General features: G+C 36.7%; 1 protein-coding gene and 1 long non-coding RNA gene across 2 annotated transcripts in view; one reads left to right on the forward strand and one right to left on the reverse strand.

The window, feature by feature from the left end:
• Window positions 1–5,762, forward strand: part of LOC310742049 — a 101,912-nt gene extending 96,150 nt beyond the window's left edge. Inside the window, exon 2 of the long non-coding RNA XR_014538129.1 lies at window positions 327–5,762. This is a non-coding gene — a long non-coding RNA (uncharacterized lncRNA). The remainder of the gene's footprint in view (window positions 1–326) is intronic.
• cs (citrate synthase) lies at window positions 5,002–27,302 on the reverse strand. Its single transcript, XM_083570563.1, has 11 exons — window positions 26,909–27,302; window positions 23,081–23,128; window positions 21,617–21,724; window positions 14,554–14,619; window positions 14,216–14,347; window positions 11,844–12,032; window positions 11,436–11,635; window positions 10,786–10,915; window positions 10,141–10,242; window positions 7,399–7,608; window positions 5,002–6,292 (listed from the first exon to the last, which is right to left on the reverse strand). Exons 1-11 carry the CDS (start codon window positions 26,957–26,959, stop codon window positions 6,122–6,124), a joined length of 1,407 nt encoding a protein of 468 aa, XP_083426689.1. The 5' UTR covers window positions 26,960–27,302; the 3' UTR covers window positions 5,002–6,121.
• Window positions 27,303–27,573: the final 271 nt, after the last annotated feature.

Below are 27,573 nucleotides of genomic sequence, written 5' to 3' on the forward strand. Positions count from 1 at the left end.
CAGGTTTCAGCAGTCACATCACCTAATACTGCAAGACCTTCAGAAATGACAGCGTGGCTCTTGGTAGCTTCAAATACATGTTTCTTGAAGCTGTTGCTTTAACCAATCAGACTGCGATTTGCCCAAACCAAGGCCCCCTAGATGATGTCCTATCACGTCGGCATTCTCATGTCTTTTGAATGAATGGTCAGAGAGCACACTAGTCAGAGCTCATAACCCTTATATGTAGCAAATTGCACAGGGTCAAATGTATTTGTGTGGTTTCAAAAGCTGTTTTTTTTATTCCACAATGGCTAACAGATTAGAAGAAATTGATTTGGTTGCAGATGTACTTCCAAGGACATTTACAGACTTCAAACAAGCTTTTCATGACAAGCTGGACATTGTGAAGAAAAGTCAGCCAATCAAAAATAGTTGTTAATCTTTTTCATGAACCATTTATACTTTAGCATTTTTCCCTACATACATACAAGTTGCCTAATATCAAATCCTCAGGAAAAACACAATGCACAGAAAGAATGTACAAAAATGCATAAAAAATGCATGGAAAACCCAGGGCCATTTTATAAAGTTAATATTGATGCTTCTGCAAGAGATGACATAAAGGAGAGAGGAGAACTGCATTGTGTTAATTGGGTTTCTTGCTTTAGTAATGCCATTCATTCTGGCCGCATTGGACACCTGTCTGTGATGCAGTGCTCCTTATACTGTGTTTCGGTGTAATATTAACGGTTTCTATAGCCAAAGCATTATAATGAAGGTATTAAGAGGTGCAATGATTCAGATAGGACACCATGGAAAAACAAAGAATTAAGATTTTTTTTTTGGTTTACAAAAGCAGGTTTTAAACTTGTGCCATTTATGTTAACAATATTTTCTTAAATTTTGCATATTAATAAAAGTTTGAGCCTTGCACAATAAATTCAGTTTATTGCATAATATGTCTTAGGAAATAAATTTAAGACATAAGGTTTTACAAATTACATTTGTTTATGCAAAGAAAATGGGAACATTAAATCATGCTGATTGATGAAGATTCTCTATTTATCAAACCTCTGCATATGTTGTCAAACCGCCCATTATTATCTTTACTTTTTGCCATTGCCACTACCATGTTGGTTAAAATTCCACTGTTGCTTTTGTCTGTGAAGGTGCCTCTTTGGACTACTTTGGATTTAACCATTTTAATTGTATATAAAGTATCCTGTAAAAAGCACAAAAACAACAAACACTTGTAATACCACATAGAAAATGGTAACTACTGTCTTCTCTTGGTGAATTAAGTGTGGAAATTGTCATATTGTTGTGGTTGTTTTCTTCTCAAACATTGACATTTACTCTGTGTGGTTAATTGGAATTTAAATTTGATCTGCATAAAACATGCTTTTCATGTTTGAATAAAAAGAAAATTCAATCCTGATCTTGCCCTGTTCTTGATTTTCTTTTTATAGTTTAATCCTATATTGGGTTGTAACAGCAGGAGGCCGTTCCTTGTTCATGGTTTACTCAATTTGCTGGAATTTATTGTTGGAAAAAAGTCGCCATTATCCAAAATTTAGCTCTTTGCAGCACATCCTGGAGTTGCTGTTATGGCAACAGGTCTGTGAGCTCAAGCTTGATTGGAAACTGGCTTTCTTTATGTAAACAGAATTAGACCATGGCTTTATAAGTGGAGATGATACAGGAAGTCTGTCACAGCCTTGAGGCGCAAGAACACCACAGGGCTTACACAACTTACTTTTGGAAAGATGTAATTTTCTAGTGAATGAAAAATTGACTATTTGTTGAATCCTCATAATAAATTTGACTCAAGTAGATTACGTAGTAAAAAGTAGAAAACAAACAACAACAAAAAAGGTTTAATTTATTACGGTTTAGATTTTATACAATAAGCGTGTTATACACTCACCAGCCACTTTATTAGGTCCAACTGCTCATTAACGGAGATTTCTAATCTGCCAATCACATGGCAGCAACTAAATGCATTTGGGCATGTAGACATGGTCAAGACGATCTGCTGCAGTTCAAACTGAGCGTCAGAATGGTGAAGAAAGGTGATTTAAGTGACTTTGAACGTGGCATGGTTGTTGGTGCCAGACGGGCTGGTCTGAGTATTTCAGAAACTGCTGATCTACTGGGCTTTTCATGCACAGCCATCTCTAGGGTTTACAGAGAATGGTCTGAAAAAGAGAAAATATCCAGTGAGCGGCAGTTCTGTGGGCACAAATGCCTTGTTGATGCCAGTGGGGAATGGCCAGACTGGTTTGAGCTGATAGAAAGGCAACAGTAACTAAAATAACCACTCGTTACAACCGAGGTATGCAGAAGAGCATCTCTGAACGCACAACACGTCGAACCTTAAGGCCACTCCTGACAGCTAAGAACAGGAAACTGAGGCTACAATTCGCACAGGCTCATCAAAATTGGACAATAGAAGATTGGAAAAACGTTGCCTGGTCTGATGAGTCTTGATTTCTGCTGCGACATTCGGATGGTAGGGTCAGAATTTGGCGTCAACAACATGAAAGCATGGATCCATCCTGCCTTGTATCAACGGTTCAGGCTGGTGGTGGTGATGTAATGGTGTGGGGGGTATTTTCTTGGCACTCTTTGGGCCCATTAGAACCAATTGAGCATCATGTCAACGCCACAGCAGTACCTGAGTATTTTTGCCGACCATGTCCATCCCTTTATGACCACAGTGTACCCATCTTCTGATGACTACTTCCAGCAGGATAACGCGCCATGTCATAAAGCGCAAATCATCTCAGACTGGTTTCTTAAACATGACAATGAGTTCACTGTACTCATATGGCCTCCACAGTCACCAGATCTCAATCCAATAGAGAACCTTTGGGATGTGGTGAACTGGGAGATTCGCATCATGGATGTGCAGCCGACAAATCTGCAGCAGCGTGATGCTATCATGTCAATATGGACCAAAATCTCTGAGGAATGTTTCCAGTAACTTGTTGAATCTATGCCACGAAGGATTAAGGCAGTTCTGAAGGCAAAAGGGGGTCCAACCCAGTACTAGTAAGGTGTACCTAATAAGTGGCCAGTGAGTGTATATGTGTTTTAATGATTAGTAAACTTCTAGTCATGTGTTTAATGGCCTCACAGACTTTAAAATTTAAAATATAACCTTTAAGTAATAATTATGCAGCGGTTAAAAAAAAAATGCAAGCTCTTTGGCCACTATACCAATAACCAGCCAATCACAGTGCTGCAGATTATGGTTTCTAGTATCAATATAGGGCCTTTCAAGCAGCGCATGAATGTGCAATAATCTTAGTCAACTCCAACTAGCTCTACTAATCAAATCCCCACACATGTTCAAATAAATTAATTAGCCTGATCATTGAACCATTAACACGATTGGAAAACTCTGGCTATGTTTTTTGATCTCAGATAAAGTTAGTGATGTATGATGAATGACCCCCTGGTTTGCTGCTATAATCATTGTGAGCCATTAAGATTAGTGAGCCCTTTATAGAAATCTAAAACCTGACAAGACCTTAATCATGCTTGACCCCCATGGTGGTTAGAACACCAACGGTTTCTTTCTCTTTTTTTTTTTGGACATTGCAATGTGTCCAATACCTCTGATATTTTGCCTTTTTCCTCCAAGCTTCAAAGTGTCAGCTCTCTAATCATGTTGGTTTATCCTTTTAACAAGAACTCTAGCGTTCACAGGCAAAACAAAGAGTAAACATTTAGAGCAATTAATCATTTAAACAGTCTAACACAATTTCACATACACAGTCTACAATAAACCCCTGCCAGTTCCAAAATATTTGATTAATTTGGAAAAGAAAAAAAAAGAAATTGTGGCTTCAAACAAAATGCTAGCCATGTTCAAAGTTATTTCATATGTTTAAATGTAAATATCAGAAAATAAAAGCTAATTTTATTCGATTGTTTCAGTTCTTTCATCATCAGCATAAACAAAAGCATGGGCCTCGAGGTACCAATTGGTTTGAAGTCACTGCAGATCTGGACGAGGGAATAAAACAAAATAAAGCTATATATGTATAGTGGTGGAAATAATTACTTGATCCCCTGCTGATTTTGTAAATTTACACCCTTACAAAGAAATGAAAAGTCTAGAATTCTTATAGTTGGTTCATTTTAACTAAAAGAAACAATATGAAAAGTCCAGAATAAGAAATGTAATATTACATATAAATTAATTTGTATTTGATCGAATGAAATAAGTATTGGATCCCGTACCAGCCCTTGAGGAAAGAACTACCGACATCAACTGGTTATGTGTATAGCAACCTCTTCCATTAAAACATCACCACCACTATGGGAAAGACCAAATAGCTGTCAAAGGACATCAGGGACAAGATTGTAGACCTGCACAAGGCATTAATTTAGATTGGCTAGACAGAAGCTAGTCCTTAGTAAAATGGTTATAGCAGGCACATTAAAAAAAAGCCCTGAGAGCATGAGGTCCTGGAGGACAACCTGCTACAAAGTGGCCACAAACTCTGTCATGTTAAAATTTTAACCTTCATGCCAGTCAATGGCCCAAAACCAACAGATAATGATGACTGGCTTTTTGTTACTGAATACCCCAGCAAAATTACAGACCCTCACATCATCTGAGTAAATACCTGAACATTTTAGTGTGTCTGCCAGGAAGAATCAGAGAAACTATCCAAATCTAAATATGCATAGCTTGTAGAGACCTACCCACGAAGCTGTAATTGCTGCGAATAGAACTTCCACAGAGTACAGAATAAAGGATCTGAATACATATTTAAATTAGATTTCAATTTATATTAATTTATACATTTCAATGTTAAGAACATTTGTCACTTCACTTTGTTATTATGGTTTAATTTTGTGTAGATTGAAAAAGTAAATCTAAGGGGTTTTTTTTATTAAATTTATTACACAATAAAGTGTGCAAAACCTGTAAGGGTCTGAATACTTTCCCAACCAACTGTATAAATACATTTTGTGGGTCAGCAGAAAATTCTCTGAAAACAATTTGTTAAAAACATTTATTACCCCGACCCTCCAAAACCATCTCCAAGCATTTTTTTTTATTTAACCAAATTGTCCCCTTTGTCCATAATTTATTAGTTACTAGTTATTCATTACTTATTTACTTATTTAGAATTCAAGTTCTTTGTAATGCAGTGACCTGATGGGATACAATGATCAAAACACAATCAAAATACATCTACAGGAAAAAGCATTGCATTATAAAAACCTCTGGATTTGTGAAAACCTATAGACAGGGAAGGTGATTGAAAATAAGTGTTCATGTAAAAATGTGGAGTGTTAAAAGTCTGTCAACTGACATTGCAATACGATTTAAACCACTGACTGACTTAAAGCAAACATGAAACAAATCAGTACCAGTCTGTGGACACAAGGTCTCATGCACACAAGATGAGACTCACTGCTGACAAACTGTTTGTATATAGGCTAAAACTTTAAATGTATGTATTTACATATATTTAAATATATGTATTTACAAAACAAATTAAAACAAATGATGTAATCAAAGTTGACTATTTTTGTATAGAATGGAGAAATCTCCTAAAAAGAAAGAAGACGACTATTTTGCAATTTGGGTATAATTACCAGGAGAAATAATTGATATTTAACCTGGAAGAGTGCCTGGTCATAGCATTTAGATTGAGAGTGGAATTTTAAAAGGGCAATGTATGGGTTTTGCTTTTATTACAAGAAGGGTATGGCATGAAAAATTATTTTAAAACACTACGGTTTTGCTGCAAAGGCTGTGGGGAGGAAAAAACTGTCTCTTTATTGGGAAAACTGTCTGAGTAGTCCAATAAATTATGTATGTACACACAAAGCAATCGACTCACTATAAGTAATGAAGTTGTTAAGAGTCTTTCCTTGTTTTATGTATCCTAACTTACCAGGGGGAAAAAAAATATTCAATCTGAACTGGTATTGAACATAAAATGTAGAGAAAAATCAGTAATTTGGACTAAATCTGGAAACTGTCAATTTAACAACAATGTTAAATGGTACTTTTGATTTTGGTGGAATTTCTTTAAGCCCAAAGTCACAACTAAAACTCACAACTAAAGCTTCTGTACCCCATCCTCTCATCTATACTGGCCTGTTCTATCTAGGCTGACTTGGCCCCTACTAGGGTCATAAGTCCATCCGTGCTCATGGACTTGGGACGCTCCAGAGGGAAGCCTAGCGCTCTGCTCCAAATCAGCTGAGCCAGCACACCCAAGGCCCGAGACACACCAAACAGCACTGTGTAGTAGTTCATCTCAGTCATGCTGTAATACTACACAAATACACACAAAAAAACAAACAAACAAAAACACAAATATATTAGGAAATATTTGTTAAGTAGCACTGATAAAATGCATAATACATTATATCTTGACAGTAATCAAAAACAAAGATGTCAAGAAACAGCTAATAAATGTAAAAACATAATTCCATACAACAAATATAATTTCTTGTAACTTATAATATCTACAAATTTAAGTGCTACAGATTTGTATTTCTTTGTTAAACCTTAGAAGAAACATTATATTACTGACATTTTAAATTATTTATCTATAATCGATCTGCCTTATTATTAGGGATGCACCGAAATGAAAATTCTGGGCCGAAACCGAAAAAGAGGAAAGCAAGGCCGAAAACGGAAACACCAAAAGAAATTATGCCAATTATTATTACCATTGCATTTATGGCTATGACTGTGTACTAAACTTACTAAAATCAAGGCATTTCAATTGCATAAATTAATATTAAAGTTTCAAAGAATAAATCATGAAAATATTCATTTATAGCACATTGCAACAATCCACAGGATAAAATGAATTAAAATTCGAACTTAAATGTTTAACTTAAATGCACTCATGTGTACATTAAATAATAATGTACAGGCCCTCTGGCCTGCTGAAAGGTTGTACAATTAAATATGTTCTTTCATAAAAACAAAGTGCATTCAGAACAAGTGCAACTGCTTAAAGATACAACAATACAACACTATCACTGGGAAACTTCCTGCCTTTTCAAAAACGTCCACCACAGACGGATTGCGCACGCTCGGAGGGGTTTTGCTTTTCTGTGCCGCATTTCTCTCATATTCAGCATAGCGATCGGGATGTTTGGATTTTTGGGCCATTTTCGGCCGCAAATTTTCGGTGGCCGAATATTCGGTGCATCCCTACTTATTATATGTATTGTGCTGTTGTCACACAATTGATTGATTAAATAGATGCATGAATTGGCAGTTATTGATATTAATGTAGCCAGAAATTGAATATCTAACTTGTAACTAACACCACCTTTTAAATTACTGACCCAAGAAAAAAAAACTCAAATAAAAAACAAATAAACCATCATAATCCAGAAAATGAGATAAATATAATTATTCACCTGCAGTAGTACTCCACTGTGAGCATCAACATTGGGCCAAGGGTTCTTGGCCTTGCCCTGCTCCAGTAACACATTGGGCACAATCTTGTAAAGCTGAGAAACCATTTTGAACATGGCATCATTGGGAAGGTGTTTTAAGGCAAACTCTCGCTGACATGTGTAACGTGGGTCTGTCTTTCTCAGAACAGCATGCCCATAGCCAGGCACCACCTAGGACACATACAATAAAGTTTTGGCACAATAATGGGCTTCAGCTTTCATTGTTAAAGAAGATAATGAAAATAACCATCTTTGGAAACAAACACCCCAAAGTTACAGTACTTTATACCACTACCTAATGCAGAAATATCATCCAAGATCTTCACTTAAAAAAAACAACACTAAAACAACTTGGATCAACTGGCCAAAGTGTGCAACGCTGCATCCTCCATGGCCTTTAATTAAAATGTTATTATAAAGATGTATATAGAAGTTGTTTTTGTCCAAGCCTTTATTGACATACATAAGATAATGCATATAAACAAAAAATATATAATAATAATAATAATAATAATAATAATAATAATTAATACAAAAAAGAAAATAAAAAACCTCAGACATGACCATGATTACCTGAAAGATGAAATATCCTTTCACCAGTTACAGTAAAAGGATGGTGAGGTAGGTTTAAATATTTTGTCTATACATATATTTTTCCTTTTTTATTTCTTTCTTTTTTTTTTTTTTTATCAAGCCTGTTAGCTTGTTGCGTTTCTCCGTTCTGTTCTATTTTATAGCATTTGTCTACTACAACAGGTAACTTATCTATTTTCAAATGTAATTTACTGCGGCTTCAAATCTTCACAATTGAATAAAATGTCTATTTTTTTAAACAATGTATTATATTTTATATAATACAGTGTTTAAAATATAATACATTGTTTATCTTTTATATAGATTTTTAAAGCATGGTTGTCAACTTGCCCTCTGCAAAATACAAGACAAATGTTGATTTACAAAAATTGCTTCACCTTTCATACTCAATGTTGTTATTTTTTGTTATTTTTTGTTATTTTTATTTGCATGTCCTGCATGCACACCACTATACTATAGGCCAGGGGTCACCAACCTTTTTGACACCAAGAGCTACTTCTTGGGTACCGACTAATGTGAAGTGCTACCAGTTAGATACACAATTCTGAAATAACAAATTTGTCCAATTTACCTTTAATTATATGTTATTATTAATAATTAATTATATTTATCTAGAACAGGGGTGCCAAACATAATTGCACAGGGGGCCAAAACTCAAAGCACACTTTAGGTCATGGGACAAACAGGATAAACATTTATTGAACACACTAAAACTAGATGTTTTTTTAACATTAATATAAATAAATACAGACAGGAATATTATTCCAAACTTTAAATAACAAAATATTTTGCTCTCCATAAAAATATCTTCAGTCAAACACCAGACGTCGCACAGCTTCATCATGCAGCTCTTCAGAAAATCTACCTGAGTAAATAACTGGCTGATGTGACTCTGATTTCTCCTCTGTTTTCACACCAGCTTTACTTTGTGATTTTGCTCTGGTGAAAAACGTCTGTTGAAATGTCAGATTCTTCTTTACATATCTGCATCTTCTGCTCTGCATTCAGGTTTTTCAGCTTCTCCTGATGTTTTGTCTTGTAGTGCGTCTTATATTCAATTCATTAATTACAGCTACATTCGCTCCACTAATAAGACACACAGGTTTACCGGCAGTGTCAGTAAACATCTACTAAGAATCCCATGGGTTTTGAAAGGCTGTTTTCAGAATCCACTTTTCTCTTCGCCATTGTGAGGATCTTTACAATAACTTTACAATAGGGTTAAATACATCAACAGAAGCTCGACTTGATTGACACTGGAATGTTCCCAGGTCGCCTCGCGTTCGGTAAGGCAGCTGAAGCGCTGCATTATGGGATGTGTAGTTTTTGTTTATCAGCGCTTCATATCGCCGGGACATTAATAACAATAATAATAGATATATATCGGGCCGGATTTGACACTGAGTTTGACCACGTTGGTGACCCCTGCTATAGGCTTTAAAATGTTTAAATTAAAGATAGTTAAACTCAATATGTGGCCTTTGTACATTTTTATACATATACCCTGAATAAGTTGATCTAAACAATGTCAAATATCAGTTGAAGAATGCAATAAACCAAGCTTTAAATGGTACAACCAGAAAAATAAAGAAAGACAATTAGATCCAACTCTTTTCAAAAGGAAAAAAAAAAAAAGTAAATAATGGCCAGTAAATAATGTAAACAAAGGCAAAATACATTAAATAAAGGTCACTACTACTAACCATGTTTCTTGGCACACTCAAGTTATAATTATAAATCTATTACAACAAATGTGCACACCAAATCTGTGTACAGTTTCTTTTACTACAGAGTCCAGTAAGTTTAATGATAATACCCGTGTTAACACTTTTAAATGTCTGTGAAAACTGACTGGCTATAGAAATGCTTTTTAAATAAACAGTTAATCATTACAATGTACAGATTAGTCACATGAGACTAAATATAAGACTTCATATTATGTAGAGAAAAAGGTGCCATAGAATTGAAAACGCTGAGTATTGATGTGAATATATTTTTTTTAGAGATATATTTATAAAATCACAGCACTTAAAAAAATACAAATAAAACATTTAAAAATATAAAAACACAAACTAGTAGGTAGATGTTTTTTTTTTTTTTTATTCTCACCCTGCCTGATTTTAGTGTATTCCAGATGTAATCTCTCATCTTTTCATCTGACACTTCACCACCAAGCTCCTTCTGGAGGGCTGTCAGCCACACAAGCACCTCCTGCAAAAAAATTTTAATAAATCAGACATCTTAGAACAGAAGATTCTAAAATACATATTTTATATGCCATTATGTTAAGCTTGAAGGTATGCATTTAAACTGGTTAATTTAATTAATTATCTTCTTTATCCTTCTCCATACCCCCCCATTCCTCTACATCTGCTTCTTTTAAACCAACTACCTGCATGTCTTCCCTCGCCACATTCATAAACCTCCTCCTTGGCCTTCCTATTTTCCTCCTGCCTGGTGGCTCCATCCTCAGAATTCATCTACCAATATACCCCATGAAATGATTCATTTCACTTGGTAAATATGATGAGACAAATTTGACATGCTGAAGGTGATAATACTAACAGCTTAATTTTGAGTAAAGATGAGGCATAGGCACTAACCCCTAACCTGAGACCTAGTTGGTAAATTAGTCAAGATTAAATTAAGCAGAAAATCTGCTAAGAAAAAAGGAGAAAAAAAACCCACCAAAATAATGAATCAAGGAAAATTTTGAAAATTTTTGAGGTAATACTGCTTTACTCAGTCTAGTACCTGGTTAGCGAGTCCATGTAGGGGTCCAGCCAGACCATTCATGGCTGCACTGAAGGAGAGATATGGGTCTGAAAGGGCACTGCCCACCAAGTGACTGGTGTGGGCACTGACATTACCACCTTCATGGTCACTGAATCAGTGGAGAAAAACACACATGTAGTTTCCATTATTAAATAGTTTTCCTTCTCGCAGTGTGAGGCAAATCTGTGAGAACAATGAAGCAATTTCAGTGTGCAAAATTATAAGCTGATTTTCATGTTTAAAACTCATTTTCTTCTAAATATTTTAGGTTTAGGAGAAAATGTTCCTCACGAGTTTTGCTTGGAGCACGCAAAAGTTCCATGATTTCATAGTGACATGAAAATAAAGCAAGAGAGTGGACAAAGACAATGATCTGAAATGTGTGCTTGTGTGACAACATAAATCGTCGCACACTTGTGTGACACCAAAAGTTACAAAACACTGAAAGCACTCACACAAAAAGGAAGTTTTAAACTTTTAAGTTTAAACATTTTCCTATTTTCCCGCAACCAATAAACACCAGTATTTTACTACTTGTGCACTTTGTCATTTGGCTCCTGAAAAAGACTCTATAATTACTGTATACAACACTGGCTTACTTTTTAAACAATAAGTAAAATGTTTATAACCTGTGGATGGTGAGATAGAGTCTCATGAGCTCAGTAAACTGGGGATCATTGTAGCCCAACATGTTAGTGAAATTGTGAGACCAGTCCAGGTTTGAGTCAATGGCTCCAATGCTGCTGCCTTCACGGTACAGGTTGCGGTAGATCTTAGCTGCCACACAAGGAAGCTTGGCAATCAGGTTCATGGAGTCCTCATACACAAACTAAACCAGAAAACAAATTAGGAGACATTAAGTGAATATAGAACACATAACTTGCCTGCACATTACTTAGCTTCTGCAAATAAATAAACACTTGCCTCCCAGTGATTGATCTTGTTGACTCTTTCATTCTCTACTCAGTTTTAGCTTTTCACATTACAATGCAAATGTTTTTTTTTTCTTATAATTAATAAATTATAATTATTGTTACCTCCCAGTACTTGCTCTTATGAACTCCCTCAGAGTATGCTCGTGCAAAATTGCTTTCACTATTTAGAGCAGTGACAGCAGCACTAAACTGGGACATAGGATGCAGGTTGGTTGGAAAGTTATCCAACATTGTGACCACATGGGAGGGGAGAGCTGCCCTCTTAGCCCACTCTTTCGACAACCAGTTTACCTGCAGAGACAATAAGGCAGAGTTAAGACTGCTGAAGAATTTCTAATCAACAGAAGCACAGATATAATAATCAATCATCATCATCATTTCACAGATAATTTAGTGCTCAACGGTGTGGAAAACAATAAATAATCCAGTACAATAATATAACCGAAGAAATATGCCTTTTGCAATTCAGTCACATACCATATCAAGACAAATGAAGAGCCAAGACTGACAAGAACAGGCTTTTTAAAAAGACATTAGGATTGAAAGTTATGCAACCATCTAGTATCACCAAAACACTCTCTATTGAAAAAACAGAAATCAGAAATGATCTCAGGTCACTTACTCATGTACTATAGCGGTTGTGTGGTAAATGCATGATCCATGAATGTGTAATCCTGTGCCTTGCTTAAAGTTCTTTCTTTTGCACATATTTAGTTCTAAGACTTTTAGCCATGGGTATATGTTAAATGAAATGGGAGATGGTGCTGATATTTCCTAACCAACTACATATCTTGTCAAACTGAAATATGATTCCGAACCAGAGGTGGAAAAGAGCAAAAATACAGAACTTTCTTATACTTACAGATATTTAATAACTGAAGCAACAAAACAAATATAAAAAAAAACAATTAAAATTTTTTTTTATTTGTCAAACCACTCATTAACATCCCAGATAAAAGACTTTTGTTTTATGCTACTTCATTGGACTTTTTTAAATGGTCCTTGTCAATCACAAGATTTAGATATAGGTTTGTTTGGTCTTGCCCATGGTGGTGGAGAGGTTTGAATGGAAGAAGTTGATTCTGTGACAGGTGTCTTTTATACACATAATGAGTTGATTTTAGGAGTTCTCTTTTAAAGTGACAGTAATAATTTGGGTCTGTGGGATTCAGAATTCTTGCTGGTTGGTAGGGGATCGAATACTAATTTCACTCAATCAAATACAAATTAATTTATAACCTTTCTTTTTTGTTTTCTTTTTTATTCTGTCTGTCTCTGTTAAAATAAGCCTACCATACAAATTCTAGACTGTTCATTCCTTTGTAAGGGGGTAAACTCACAAAATCAGCAGGGCATCAAATAAGTATTTCCCCCACTGTATAGTAACAATATGTTCAAATTCCTTCATGTTTATTGGGTAATATCTGCTGTATTTAAATGTCCATGATCGGTGTAATATCGCAGAGAGTATATCTTTTTATATGTTCCAATCCGATGCTTAGCTACATGCTGCTAACCAAGTATGCAATTACACGCCTGCAGGCTTGTGTTATTTTTACAATGAAACAGACAAGCAAAATAAGATACAGATAAATATACTTTGTAAACAAACTATATGACATTTGTTATTAACTATATATTGTACATTAAAATACATAAAATTAAACATACTATTTGAGATTAATTAATGAATATTCATTCGTTCATTAATTATAAATGATATCTTTAACCTGCAATAAGAAGCAGTATTTATTTATGTGACATAAAAAATTCAAATTAAACAAAACAGTTAACTGAAATACATTTTGTTTTTCATTCTGACAGATAGCTGGGAATACTGTACAGAGCCAACACCAGGGAAAGTGCAAGGTGTAATATTTGCAATGAAATGGTTAAAATATTTGCCGTAACAGTGTAAGTGTGTTTACTGAAGTGTTACCTCGATTGTTTACACTTTGCACGTTTAGATTTAATAATTATTTATGTAGTCGTTTTAGTAGACAAAAAGAAAAGCTACACTAAAACTAATTTACTGAAGTGTTTATTTATTTTGTTTAGTTTTTGTTAATACCGTAATTTCCGGACTATTAAGCGCACCAAAATATAAGCCGCAATTTTTTGTAGCAGACACTGAAGTTGCAATAACAGTGCAATAATTTCGGCCGGTCTCTCATTTTCTGTGATTACGTGCATCATATCAGCCAATTGCAGCGATTGCTTTCTAAATATCGGTATCATGTCAGCGATTAAAAATTCCATATCATTCGACCATTAATGCTGACCAGCTACAGTACAGCTTTGTGCTCCAGGCTGGAGCTGATCAACATGGGTATGTGAAATCAATCTACTTTAAGGGCTATACAATTGGATGACTTAAATGCCCAAGAAATAGCATGGGAGCAATGTCTGTACCTTTGCAAAATGTGTAATGGTTGCCAGAGCTGAATTAGCCAATCTAATTAGCAAACCATTACCTGATCAACAGTGGGCACCTGGCCTGTGACCAACAGCCAGAAGAGTCCTTCAGGCAATGGTTCCTCACCACCTACAGCCTTTGGCAATAGCTGCTGACACTCGGGAATGCTGTAGCCACGAAAACGAATTCCCTAATAAAAAATAAACAAATAAAAAACAGAAATACTCAGTGCTATACACAGTGAGTGGTCAGATTTATCTGGATATGTAACTTTGATGCTGTCAAATCTGAATAATAGTTAAAGGAATACAGTGCTAAAGTGGTTAAAGTAGTACTGATGCAAATTAGTCAAAAGATCTATGTATCTAGTTAATGTATTACATAACATTCACTTACCTCATCTGGGTCAAGCACAGAAGTCTCATAAACTAGGCCCTTCATACCCCTCATCCCTCCATAAACCTGCAAAGCAAATTTGTATATTAACATATTAGACACACTACAAACGTCATTGCACGGCTTGCACAACTGAGCACGTGTTCCCACATTATAGTGTCTAGTGATCGTGTAATTACAAAGACAATAGTCATATTTACAGTTTTTCTTCTCTTTATTAAAAAAGCTCATATATATATATATATATATATATATATATATATATATATATATATATATACACACATACACACACACACACACATACAGTCAGGTCCATAAATAATGGGACATCGACACAATCCTAACATATTTGGCTCTATACACCACCACAATGGATTTGAAATGAAACGAACTAGTTGTGCTTTAACTGCAGACTGTCAGCTTTAATTTAAGGGCATTTACATCCAAATCCGGTGAACGGTGTAGTAATTACAACAGTTTGCATTTGTGCCTCCCACTTTTAAAGGGACCAAAAATAATGGGACAGAATAGTAATCATAAATCAAACTTTCACTTTTTTAATACTTGGTTGCAAATCCTTTACAGTCAATTACAGCCTGAAGTCTGGAAAGCATAGACATCACCAGACGCTGGGTTTCATCCCTGGTGATGCTCTGCCAGGCCTCTACTGCAACTGTCTTCAGTTCCTGCTTGTTCTTGGGGCATTTTCCCTTCAGTTTTGTTTTCAGCAAGTAAAATGCATGCTCAATCGGATTCAGGTCAGGTGATTGACTTGGCCATTGCATAACATTCCACTTTTTTCCCTTAAAAAACTCTTTGGTTGCTTTTGCAGTATGCTTTGGGTCATTGTCCATCTGCACTGTGAAGCGCCGTCCAATGAGTTCTGAAGCATTTGGCTGAATATGAGCAGATAATATTGCCCGAAACACTTCTGAATTCATTTTGCTGCTTTTGTCAGCAGTCACATCATCAATAAATACAAGAGAACCAGTTCCATTGGCAGCCATACATGCCCACGCCATGACACTACCACAACCATGCATCACTCATGAGGTGGTATGCTTAGGATCATGAGCAGTTATTTTCCTTCTCCATACTCTTCTCTTCCCATCACTCTGGTACAAGTTGATCTTGGTCTCATCTGTCCATAGGATGTTGTTCCAGAACTGTGGAGGTTTTTTTTAGATGTTGTTTGGCAAACTCTAATCTTGCCTTCCTGTTTTTGAGGCTCACCAATGGTTTACATCTTGTGGTGAACCCTCTGTATTCACGCTGGTGAAGTCTTCTCTTGATTGTTGACTTTGACACACATACACCTACCTCCTGGAGAGTGTTCTTGATCTGGCCAATTGTTGTGAAGGGTGTTTTCTTCACCAGGGAAAGAATACTTCGGTCATCCACCACAGTTGTTTTCTGTGGTCTTCCGGGTCTTTTGGTGTTGCTGAGCTCACCGGTGCGTTAATTCTTCTCAAGAATGTTCCAAACAGTTGTTTTGGCCACGCCTAAAGTTTTTGCTATCTCTCTGATGGGTTTTCTCTCGTTTTGTTTTTTTCAGCCTAATGATGGCTTGCTTCACTGTTAGTGACAGCTCTTTGGATCTCATCTTGGAGAGTTGACAGCAACAGATTCCAAATGCAAATAGCACACTTGAAATGAACTCTGGACCCTTTTATCTGCTCATTGTAATTGGTATGATGAGGGAATAACACACACCTGGCCATGGAAAAGCTGACAGTCTGCAGTTAAAGCACAACTTGTTAGTTTCATTTCAAATCCATTGTGGTGGTGTATAGAGCCAAAAATTTTAGAATTGTGTCGATGTCCCATTATTTATGGACCTGACTGTGTATATATATATATATATATATATATATACAGTGAGGAAAATAAGTATTTGAACACCCTGCTATTTTGCAAGTTCTCCCACTTAGAAATCATGGAGGGGTCTGAAATTGTCCTCGTAGGTGCATGTCCACTGTGAGAGACAAAAAAATCCAGAAATCACAATATATGATTTTTTAACTATTTATTTGTATGATACAGCTGCAAATAAGTATTTGAACACCTGTCTATCAGCTAGAATTCTGACCCTCAAAGACCTGTTAGTCTGCCTTTAAAATGTCCACCTTCACTACATTTATTATCCTAAATTATATGCACCTGTTTGAGTTCGTTAGCTGCATAAAGCCACCTGTCCACCCCATACAATCAGTAAGAATCCAACTACTAACATGGCCAAGACCAAAGAGCTGTCCAAAGACACTAGAGACAAAATTGTACACCTCAACAAGGCTGGAAAGGGCTACGGGGAAATTGCCAAGCAGCTTGGTGAAAAAAGGTCCACTGTTGGAGCAATCATTAGAAAATGGAAGAAGCTAAACATGACTGTCAATCTCCCTCGGACTGGGGCTCCATGCAAGATCTCACCTCGTGGGGTCTCAATGATCCTAAGGAAGGGGAGAAATCAGCCCAGAACTACACGGGAGGAGCTGGTCAATGACCTGAAAAGAGCTGGGACCACCGTTTCCAAAGATACTGTTGGTAATACACTAAGACGTCATGGTTTGAAATCATGCATGGCACGGAAGGTCCCCCTGCTTAAACCAGCACATGTCCAGCCACGTCTTAAGTTTGCCAATGACCATTTGGATGATCCAGAGGAGTCATGGGAGAAAGTCATGTGGTCAGATGAGACCAAAATAGAACTTTTGGGTCATAATTCCACTAAACGTGTTTGGAGGAAGAAGAATGATGAGTACCATCCCAAGAACACCATCCCTACTGTGAAGCATGGGGGTGGTAGCATCATTCTTTGGGGGTGTTTCTCTGCACATGGGACAGGGCGACTGCACTGTATTAAGGAGAGGATGACCGGGGCCATGTATTGCGAGATTTTGAGGAACAACCTCCTTCCCTCAGTTAAAGCATTGAAGATGGGTCGAGGCTGGGTCTTCCAACATGACAATGACCCGAAGCACACAGCCAGGATAACCAAGGAGTGGCTCTTTAAGAAGCATATCAAGGTTCTGGCATGGCCTAGCCAGTCTCCAGACCTAAACCCAAGAGAGAATCTTTGGAGGGAGCTCAAACTCCGTGTTTCTCAGCGACAGGCCAGAAACCTGACTGATCTAGAGAAGATCTGTGTGGAGGAGTGGGCCAAAATCCCTCCTGCAGTGTGTGCAAACCTGGTGAAAAACTACAGGAAACGTTTGACCTCTGTAACTGCAAAAAGGCTACTGTACCAAATATGAACATTGACTTTCTCAGGTGTTCAAATACTTATTTGCAGCTGCATCATACAAATAAATAGTTAAAAAAATCATACATTGTGATTTCTGGATTTTTTTTTTTTTTAGATTATGTCTCTCACAGTGGACATGCACCTACAATGACAATTTCAGACCCCTCCATGATTTCTAAGTGGGAGAACTTGCAAAATAGCAGGGTGTTCAAATACATATTTTCCTCACTGTATATATATAAAATAAAAAAGCTCATATTATAAAGATACAGTTTATAATGTCAAGAGTTTGATGTAGTGTCATGAAGACATTTGAGCCCCAAATTCTAAACCTGAACTAAAGTGATAAAACAAAAAACAGATAATCAATACAATATTGCTCATTGTTGTAAATAAGCATATGTCTAAACATCTTGAATATTATTTAACATTGCACATCCACAGAGACACACAAGTCTACCTGCAGTCTTGCAAAGCCTTAGAAAAAGTAATACTTACAAAACAATTTGTAATACTTATTTAAAATTCTGTTACTGTGAGACATGGTGTTCTTATATACCATGCCAAAACATATCACATACACGTGGACTGCTGTATGGGGACTTCATGAGCCATTGAGATATGTTATTGCAAAATCCTGCAAGAAGTAGATGTCCTTAACAAGGAAACAGTTGGAGGGGAAGTAGTAAAGTATCAGTTTCCAAATAGAGTGTAGTGCCATTGGGCAGAGCCATTGACCTCAGCTCTGCATCAGTTAGACATAGGAAGAGTGATTTCCCTTTGGAGCAACCTCACAAACATGCCTTATAGCAAGAGATAGTAATCGATGGTCAGCAGTTGGTGGCAGAGAGGGAGGAGATAGAGCCTAAACCATACATACAAAGGCAGGATTCAAACAATCCTGTTTCCTGTGGAGACCATCTCTCACCACCCCAATGCACAGAAAATTTTCATTTACAACAGCAATTTTAAGGTTCCAGAATTTTGCCTTTGCCCAAGCACATTAATCTTATAGTACCACACTAGAGGTTGACCGTAATGGGTTTTTCTCTGGCCAATGCAAATCAGAGAAGCCGATGGCCAATATGTGATGTCGATATTTTTTTTTGGACAATATGTTTGGACAATTCCTATTAATTGGCCTAATCTTGCAGCACAATCAGCCAATGGTGATCAATTATCGACCTCTATACACCACAGATACTTCTAGGGGTTTTGATGCGCAGCCATATTATTTGCCCGAACACCCAAAAAAAACTAAAAAAAAACAGGTGATTCAGACATCACAGCTGTGCTCGAGTCCCACCGTGACTCAGCCACTTGGTCCTGGTACCCAAGGCTGAAAAACATTTTCCACTCCGATTATGCTAATTTGTGACACTTTCTTGAGGATTGTTCAGAGTTCCAGCTACTTTCCAGTGGCTCATGAAATCTCCACACGGACCATTTTAAACAAGCTTTACAGTCCCTGACAAAAGTCTTGTCGCTTATCTATTTTGTAGAAACACCTGCTTTTAACCTAACTTTTAATTAATTAATTGGTGTTAGAAATAGCTCATATGAAAAGCTAAAACCCTCCCAAATTATGTTTAATGCACTGAAATAAATTAGTTTTACCGAAAAAATATTTATAATTTAATCAAGACAGAAAGGTCAAATTTTGCCAAGACAAAAGTTTTGTCGCCTATACAGAAATTGAACAAATTTACTGCAAATACAAAAATATGTCAGCAAATTAAGTAGTGGTGCTGTGAGATCCAAATTTAATATCTTGTATGACTTCCATGAGCTTGAAGGACTGCATCCATGCGTTTTGGCAAGGATTCATACAATTTATTGATGAAGTCATCAGGAATAGCAAAGAAAGCAGTCTTGTATGCCTCCCAGAGTTAATCAATATTCTTTGGTTTCATCTACCATGCTGCCTCTTTCATCCTACCCCACATATGCTCAATGATGTTCATGTCTGGTGACTGGGCTGGCCAATCCTGGAGCATCTTAATCTTCTTCGCCTTGAGGAACTTTGATGTGGAGATGAAAGTATGCGATGGAGCACTATCCTGCTGCAGAATTTGGCCTCTTTTATGGTTGGGACTATAAGAGGGAGCTAAGATTTCTTGGTATTTTAGACTATTGATGTTGCCTTCCACCCTGCAGATCTCTCGCACACCCCCATACTGGATGTAACCCCAGACCATGATTTTTCCACCACCAAACTTCACTGTTTTCTGGGTGAATCTCGGATCCATGCGGGCTCCAGTAGGTCTCCTGCAATATTTGCTGTGAAATGCCACACGGTTTTTCAATTGTCTTTTGTTTAGTGCTGGCTTCTGGGCACTGACTCGACCATGGAGGCCATTTCGAGACAGAATCCGACAAACTGTTCTGGTTGACACAGGGACTTCGGGTGACCAGGTCTCGTGGAGCTCTGCTGCAGAGGAAAATGGGCTGGCCTTGGATTTTTGAGCCAACAAACGGTCCTCTCGAGCAGTTGTCTTGCGGTCTGCCTGACCTGGGCTTGTCAAAAACGTCTCCAGTCTCTTTTTTGCCATATATACACATATACATACACACGCACTTTGTAAGTTGTGCTGCATCATTATTTCCAAAGCTACTTAAATATAGCAAATACAATTAGTAAAAATGTCAGGAGCAGGTGTACACAAGAAAAATGCAGGACCGAGTAGTATTGTTTAAAAAAGTCTGTAGGAGGTCAAAATTCCTGTCATTTTCTTTACATTGTTATAGTTACAGAGTCAGATTTTTTTTAGAGTTCTTTCAAAAATGTTGAAAACCTGGTTTCAGATTGACCAGCACAAATATGCATTCTGATAGCTGGGAATAAAATAAACCCATGTACCAAGTTTCCAAAGGTTGGAATCATTTCAAACTAAAACAAAGAAAATACCGTAAAATACCATTTTTAAAGTAACTTAAAATGTATTTTTATTTATATAATGTGCGTTCAAAAAGTTCCTCCGCAGTGGCCGTGTAGAGTATGTAGTGTTGCACGTTTTTAAAGCGGTCAATAAATACACAAATCTAGTGCATGGAAAATTTCAAGCAGCTTTTCGAGAGACAAGAAAACTAAGAGTTAATAAATAAATACATGAGTGAGAATGATTAAAGGAATAGTTACCCATAATTTACTCTACACAGTCACTGCAGAGGGCCGTTTTGAACACAACTGTATTTGTATTTTGATGTAATATAGCTATTGAATGCATTAAATGGGTTTAGTTTCATTTTATTTATATTTTATTTTATTTATATTTAAATAATATTACCAATATTTTTGTAAAAAGAAAAACAAAATACTTTTTCATTTTAAGAGACCCATCTTGTTTTCGCTCTTATTTAGTATTACTCTTTAATAAATAAAAATTACTTCTTATCAGATTACTAGATTAATCGATGGAATAATCGTTAGAATACTCGAACACTAAAATAATAGCAGCAGCCCTAATTTATTTGTACCAATCTTGAATTGCATTTCCCAGTACTTCTTACTGATAGCATATAATTGCACCCCATTTGTGGATAATGCTACTGTGATTCCAGTTAAAATATGTACATTGTTATATTTAGGTCTTATTTAACAGTAGTCAAACCTTTTATTCCAACCTTATTTTTCTAATTTAAACATTGAACAAATATTACAACTGCAGCATATGTTTACAATTAACTCTTTTATAAAATACAAACCTACAACCTTCCAATGCCCCTACATTCAACTGCATTTTCAACTAGAAAATAGCAAAGCATCATAAATCTGCTGAATCTAGTTGAATGTCTAGAGTTAAATAAAAGTTCTCTTACCATATCCACAGTGATTTGCCCAATGGTGGTTTTGCCATGCTGCTGCCTGAAGTTCTTGACTCTAGACTGTTCTTTGGGAATGAGATCTGCCAGGACATCTTTCAAATTCTGCAAGCATCAACAGGCCAAAATATTAGACTAAAGTATATAAATAAAAAAAATACAACTGCAAAATCCAAAACAAACAAAAAAATAGATTTGATAGCTAAAAAAAATATTTAAAACTTGTGAGCAAAAACTTGATCTGCCAAAAATCTTCCCAGATCCCTCAAACTGTAAGAGCATCTCTCAGGTGCACAGCCCACGTTAGAGTTGAGCGGGTTCCAAGTCATCCAAAAAATACTGACATGGCACTGACACTGACATACATGACATGACTTTGTTTATTTTGAATGTATGTATTGGGTCATGTCCATGGGTCATTTTCATATTCCTTTTCATCTTCAGCATACTGGTAAGAAAATGAAGGTTTTACAGTAAAATCAACTTGAAGGTATTCATGATTCACTCTACCTTGATAAAAGGCAGAGTTCTAACTGAAGACAAACAACTAATAGATAAAATCGATAATGAAATTTGTTGTCAACGAATGCCGTTTTGATTAGTTGGGTTGCTCAAGTTACGGTAAGCATAGCGGCAAGATAACACAGAGAGAGTACACGGTGAACCGGCAACAGGAAAAGAAAACACACTGGTTTCTCGGATGAAGGTGGAACGTCAGCTCGGTGAGCAAAAACTGTATAATCCTCATCATGTTAAAATAGGTGCCCACGGGAAGGCGGCCCCACGTCACTCCGACGTCACGGACCTTGATATTTCCCCTTGTGCGGGACCCCCGGAGCATAGAGGGTTAAGGGCCTTGCTCAAGGGCCCAAGAGTGGCAGCTTGGCGATACCGGGGCTTGAACCCCAGACCACATAGTGATGGATTCAATTAAATTCTTAGACACTGTTGTTTTTAGCGAATGCTTATTCAATTGTACACCATTTTTTCCCCCTTCTTTATAAGCCTGTTTGCTCATTGTTAGTGAGTAAGTCATTGTTCACTGTCTTCCACCTTTCTTTCACAACTACAGTGGTACCTTGACCTATAAGTGCATTAATGTACAAGTTTTCCGAGGTACGAGCAGTCACTCGGTCGATTTTTTTGCTATGTTACGCGAGCAAAAAATTGAGGTACGAGCTCCAGACGCCGCTGCTAGATGGCGAAGCAAAGCCAAAAAGCAAAGTTTGTGACGAAAATTAAGATAAGCAAAGAAGAAAAAGTAAAAATTTTAAAGTTTAGGGATAAGTAGTGTACAGGAGTGATAGAAAAAAACGAGTTTTCCCTCCGCCTCCGCTTATCGCCTCTACCCCCCCTCCACACACACACACGCCCACCCTCAATGAATACCTGTGACCCAAAGTGTGCATGCCATTGCCAATGTGGGGTGGCAGAATGCTGATGCATTGCTGAGATTCTTACCGTAGATGCGCTAACATTTCTGGCAGTCAAAGCAATACCTGCTGCATTCTGGAAAAGAACAGAAAAAAAAAAAAAAGTTAACTTCATGAACCATATATAATGAATGCTACAAAACAACAGTGTATTTAAAAAAAAAAAAAAAAAAAAAAAAAAAAAAAAAAAAAGCTGCTGTTTCTGCACAGAAAAATAAGGCCATGTGCAAATTGCAAGATAGATAGAGAGATAGAGAGAGAGATAAACATTACAAATGACATTTCTAAACTTTAATTTTGTACAATCCAGCAAGAAGTAATCTCTAGTAGGTATATTTTTCTGATTTTGGACGTGATTTTGCACTGCAACTAGAGCTTATGTCAGACCTCATGCTTGCACTGTGTAAACCAGTGCATTATTAGTGAGCAATATTTTTCCATTTTTCTCTCTCTTTTTTATATATATTTGTTGTGTTGTTACATACAGCATGAGCCAGTAACTGTCAATATTCAAATATATGACTCAGTCCTAATAAGTGCCTCAAAATAGAGCTGTTATTGTTGACCTGGTATAGACCAGTTAGTGTAACTGGTCTAAGCCTGACTTAAAACAATGTTCATATGTAAGCTTGTATCAAAAACTTAAGGAGGCAACAGCCTGCTGGTGTGACAGTCATTGAAACTGAGAAGAAATTCCATCCGCATGGTTGACAGCTACTCAAGTTTAAAAATAATCTTCTAAGACATGTAGTCTTCCAGCTCAGACTTTCTATTCAGTGTTCAATCTTCAGGAACAACCTCTGTGTTCTGGAATGCTTTATCACGCATTCAGGGGAAACAATTTCACTGTAATAATTACCTGTCTAAATGTGAGTGTGCAAGTTACAATTTTGGTACGGTTAGGGGGAAGAAATGCAAAACAAAATTACTTTTTTATTATTAACATTTGTGAACAACAGTTTACATTTGTAAAACAATTTAAAATAAAATGTGTGCTTGGATAAATATATAAATTAATATTTTATAAAAATAAAATTAAATTGAATTTATCAAATTTGGATAGTACAGCTGTGCATGTAAGTGTGTGTTTTACATTTAATATAAAATTTTCTAAAGATATTTTCTATTAAACTATTCTACTTATTTCAGCATACTTGACTAATGTCTTAATTTCTTCCATCCTTCATTTATTCACTCCCACGATATGTGGAATTGGCAGGATTTTCTTTTTTTAAAATAAATAATTGAAGCTGATCATAAAACTCAAAAGAATCCATATCACTAGACTGTTGTAAAAACAGAAGTTGCAATGATTTCGCACATTCGCAAAATAATATTTAATATATTTATATTTATTATACCGTATTTCGGCGCACTGAAAATCATTATTCCGGTACGGCGTGAGAAGCCACAGATACACTGCGCTAACTCCGGGTGTTGTGTATGTTTTCAAGTGTGATAAAAAAACAAAACAAATAAAAATCGATCAAAAAGCAAGGCGGAGAGTAGACAAACTTGCGGTCGGCCACTTAATACGTTAATAATGGAACTATGATTTGAACTATGATGTTCCGCATAAAAAGGATTACATTTGTGTAGTGATACACCACTACATTATAGGGCACTAAAAATAAAGAATATTAACACACAAAAAAATTTTTTAATCACTCTAGAATCGAAAATGTGCATGTTTTAGACTAAAGTGGACATCAAGTGTTTATTGTAACAGCAAGGCCAATTGCTTTTGCTACACACTGAAAGATGGGGTTTGAGATCAACATTTTCGGCTTCTAGCAGATGCCATTATCCAGAGCAACTTAAAATTTGTCATTTATATACCCAAGCTGTTGAGGGTTAAAGGGCCTTGCTTAAGGGCCAAACATTATTATGCCTCCATCAGTCATCAAGAAAGGATCTGCTCATCTTAAACAATATATAAACTCATCTGTCAAGTACAATGGTGGTATTGTCATAGCTTGGACATGCATGGACACTTTTCTAACAGGCTCATTAATATTGATTGATGGTGCGTCTTGTGAGTATAGCAGGAGAATGCATACAGATATCTACAGAACCATGCCTGCCAATTTACAATTCCATTACCAACCTGTGGAGATAATACAAAACCACTCGCAAGCAGACTGCAAGGCCAATTTTCCATTTTATGATCTTGTGGCAATGAATGGTGGTGGCGTTATCAGCAGTCCATCTGGCAGGCAAGAGAGCAGAACTCTGCTTCTTTTCAGTGTCCGTTTCCGTTTCCTGCTTCCAACTAGCACAACTCGTAATATTGTCTCCCCTGATCATCTTAAATAAAAATAATGGGGATGCTGACTATTTTCAGTAGATATTTTAAAAATAATGTGTGATGGTGGGACTAATTTTAGGATTATTTTACACATTTGCTGTATCTTAACCAAGGGATGTCACCAAATATTTTATTTAACTATTTAACTTTTCCTGGTTTAAACTGTGACCAAAAAAAAGCATAACCATGTTTTAGGTCACTATGCACGTCTTTACCATGTTTAAGCTAAATGCAATAGTTCTCTTGAATAGAGTAGATGCAAGTATCTAAACCAGAGAAGCCCAAACTAGGGCCTGTATGACAAAAAATTACCCATGGTGATCTTTGATTTGAACTGCCATTCCATAAATGAAAACAAAAGAAAAAGATTGCATTTGGAAAAATTTTTGAAAAATAAGGACCAACTTCATGTCCCTCATTAGATGTCACTGATTAGCAGATTGCTTCTCACTGTACTAGTTTCACTGAACTACAACATTGAAAATAATACTAGGTTAGTTAATCAGACTACAGAGTCACTTTCAAATTGTTAAAGTATTATGGAATCATAAATGCAAGGAACCATGGCACCTCTGATTTAAACATGTGCCTGTTCTTTTTCTTGAGATGCCAAGGACATCAGTGTTCAGGAGTCCAAGGCAATGATGACATTTCCATCTCTTCTGTCGATCAGAAAGAGATTAGCTGATGCACAGCAATCAGAGGTCTTCCCTAAGTGAAAATGTGACGTCATTATAAGTGTGTTTTTAGGGGAGAAACAAAGGGCACAATCACCTAAGCTGCTTGATTACTACATAGATAATACATCATTAGAACAAACGTACTGATTCTCCACAAACACAGGCCGAACCAAAACTGTTGGATCAGGAGTTATTGCAATTATTTTTTAACCAGCCGGCAATAGAGGGTAAAGAGAAAATATTAAAGGTCACGTCAGTCAGCCACCACGTGAAACTGAAGTGACACAAAAACGAGAGACGTCAGAAAACTTAATACCAAATAGTTGTGAACACACCTTTTTACGGCTAGCTAGCATACAGCCTGTGGGTTCCCTGGTGACGTCACAGTATTTGACCAGCTAACTCTGCTAGCTATCAAAGTAACCCGTGATAAGTGCCAAATTGCCAGGTGTTACCCATAAGCAAGACAGAACAAAGACAAAACGAAGGCTCTAAAACGTTAAACATTAGTTACATCACACAAACAGCGTTAAGGTTCAGACAACGTTCGCGAGATGCGACGACGGTTGCTAGCATAAGCTAACTAAAAGCGATATATTCACCCTCAGTTCAGCAGCCGGTGAGACACAATGAATTTCTAAGTGATTCACATGATAGCTAGCGTTAGCTACTAATATATTCTGCCCGAATATATTATATTATACTATATTATTTAAACTGTAGGATGCATGCTGTGAACAAATACATTTATAGTGCAGATTTATAAAAAAAAAATACTATAAAGAATGCATATAACGAAAAGAGCAGCTAAACGGAGCTAGCCTGTCGGCCTATTGGGTAGAAATCGGATAAAGTTACTAATTCTTACCTTTGAAGAAAGAAGCCTTTGGGCCAACCTGCTAATGGTAAGGAAAGACATAATGTTTCTATTAATAATTGTGTTTCTATAAGTAGATATTAGTAAATCGTGTGGATCACACCGCTGCTGGCGCGCCACGGAACTGAGCTGAGCTGAAGGTGCCCCTACACTGGCTAGAGTGAAGGTTGAAAAAGACACTCGGACTCGAAAGTAGTCGTGGGCTGAATCCCAAATGGCTCCATATTGAGCATGTAGTGCACTAACTACGTCACAAAGGAAAGTAGTTCACACCATGTATAGTGCGCATTGAAGTAGGAAGTAGTGAACCATCTAGGGTTCATCCGCATTGTGGATTGGTTGGGGTCTTGTTTACAGGAGACTTCATAAAGCACCAGTATTCGCAGGTCTGATACACAACTGCATTTGATTGGCTGTAGACGGCTGCTGTCTTGGTCCTATTCTATGAAGCCCATTGGCTTTTGAAGAGGTGTTCTTGGATGCGCCTGAAATATAACGCGATTAAACTGTTATAAGAATTATTTCTTTACCAAATAGAAAATGTGTTCATAAACACATACAATTGAATTTCGAGTTATCTAGCTGATTCGATAAGGTGCTACCTGAAATGCGCTTGTACTTTAACATCTAGCCTGAGTCCATGCAAGAATGTAGAT

This window comes from Silurus aristotelis, assembly GCF_946808225.1.
Source record: "Silurus aristotelis genome assembly, chromosome: 19".
NCBI lineage: Eukaryota > Metazoa > Chordata > Actinopteri > Siluriformes > Siluridae > Silurus > Silurus aristotelis.

Coding starts and splice junctions, on each gene's coding strand:
- cs (XM_083570563.1), bottom strand. CDS start 26,959: ATGTCTTTCCTTACCATTAGCAGGTTGGCCCAAAGGCTTCTTTCTTCA. Junction 12,033..14,215: donor AGGTGCCCACTGTTGATCAG/GTAATGGTTTGC, acceptor TTGTCTCTGCAG/GTAAACTGGTTGTCGAAAGA. Junction 10,243..10,785: donor TACATGGACTCGCTAACCAG/GTACTAGACTGA, acceptor ATTTTTTTGCAG/GAGGTGCTTGTGTGGCTGAC.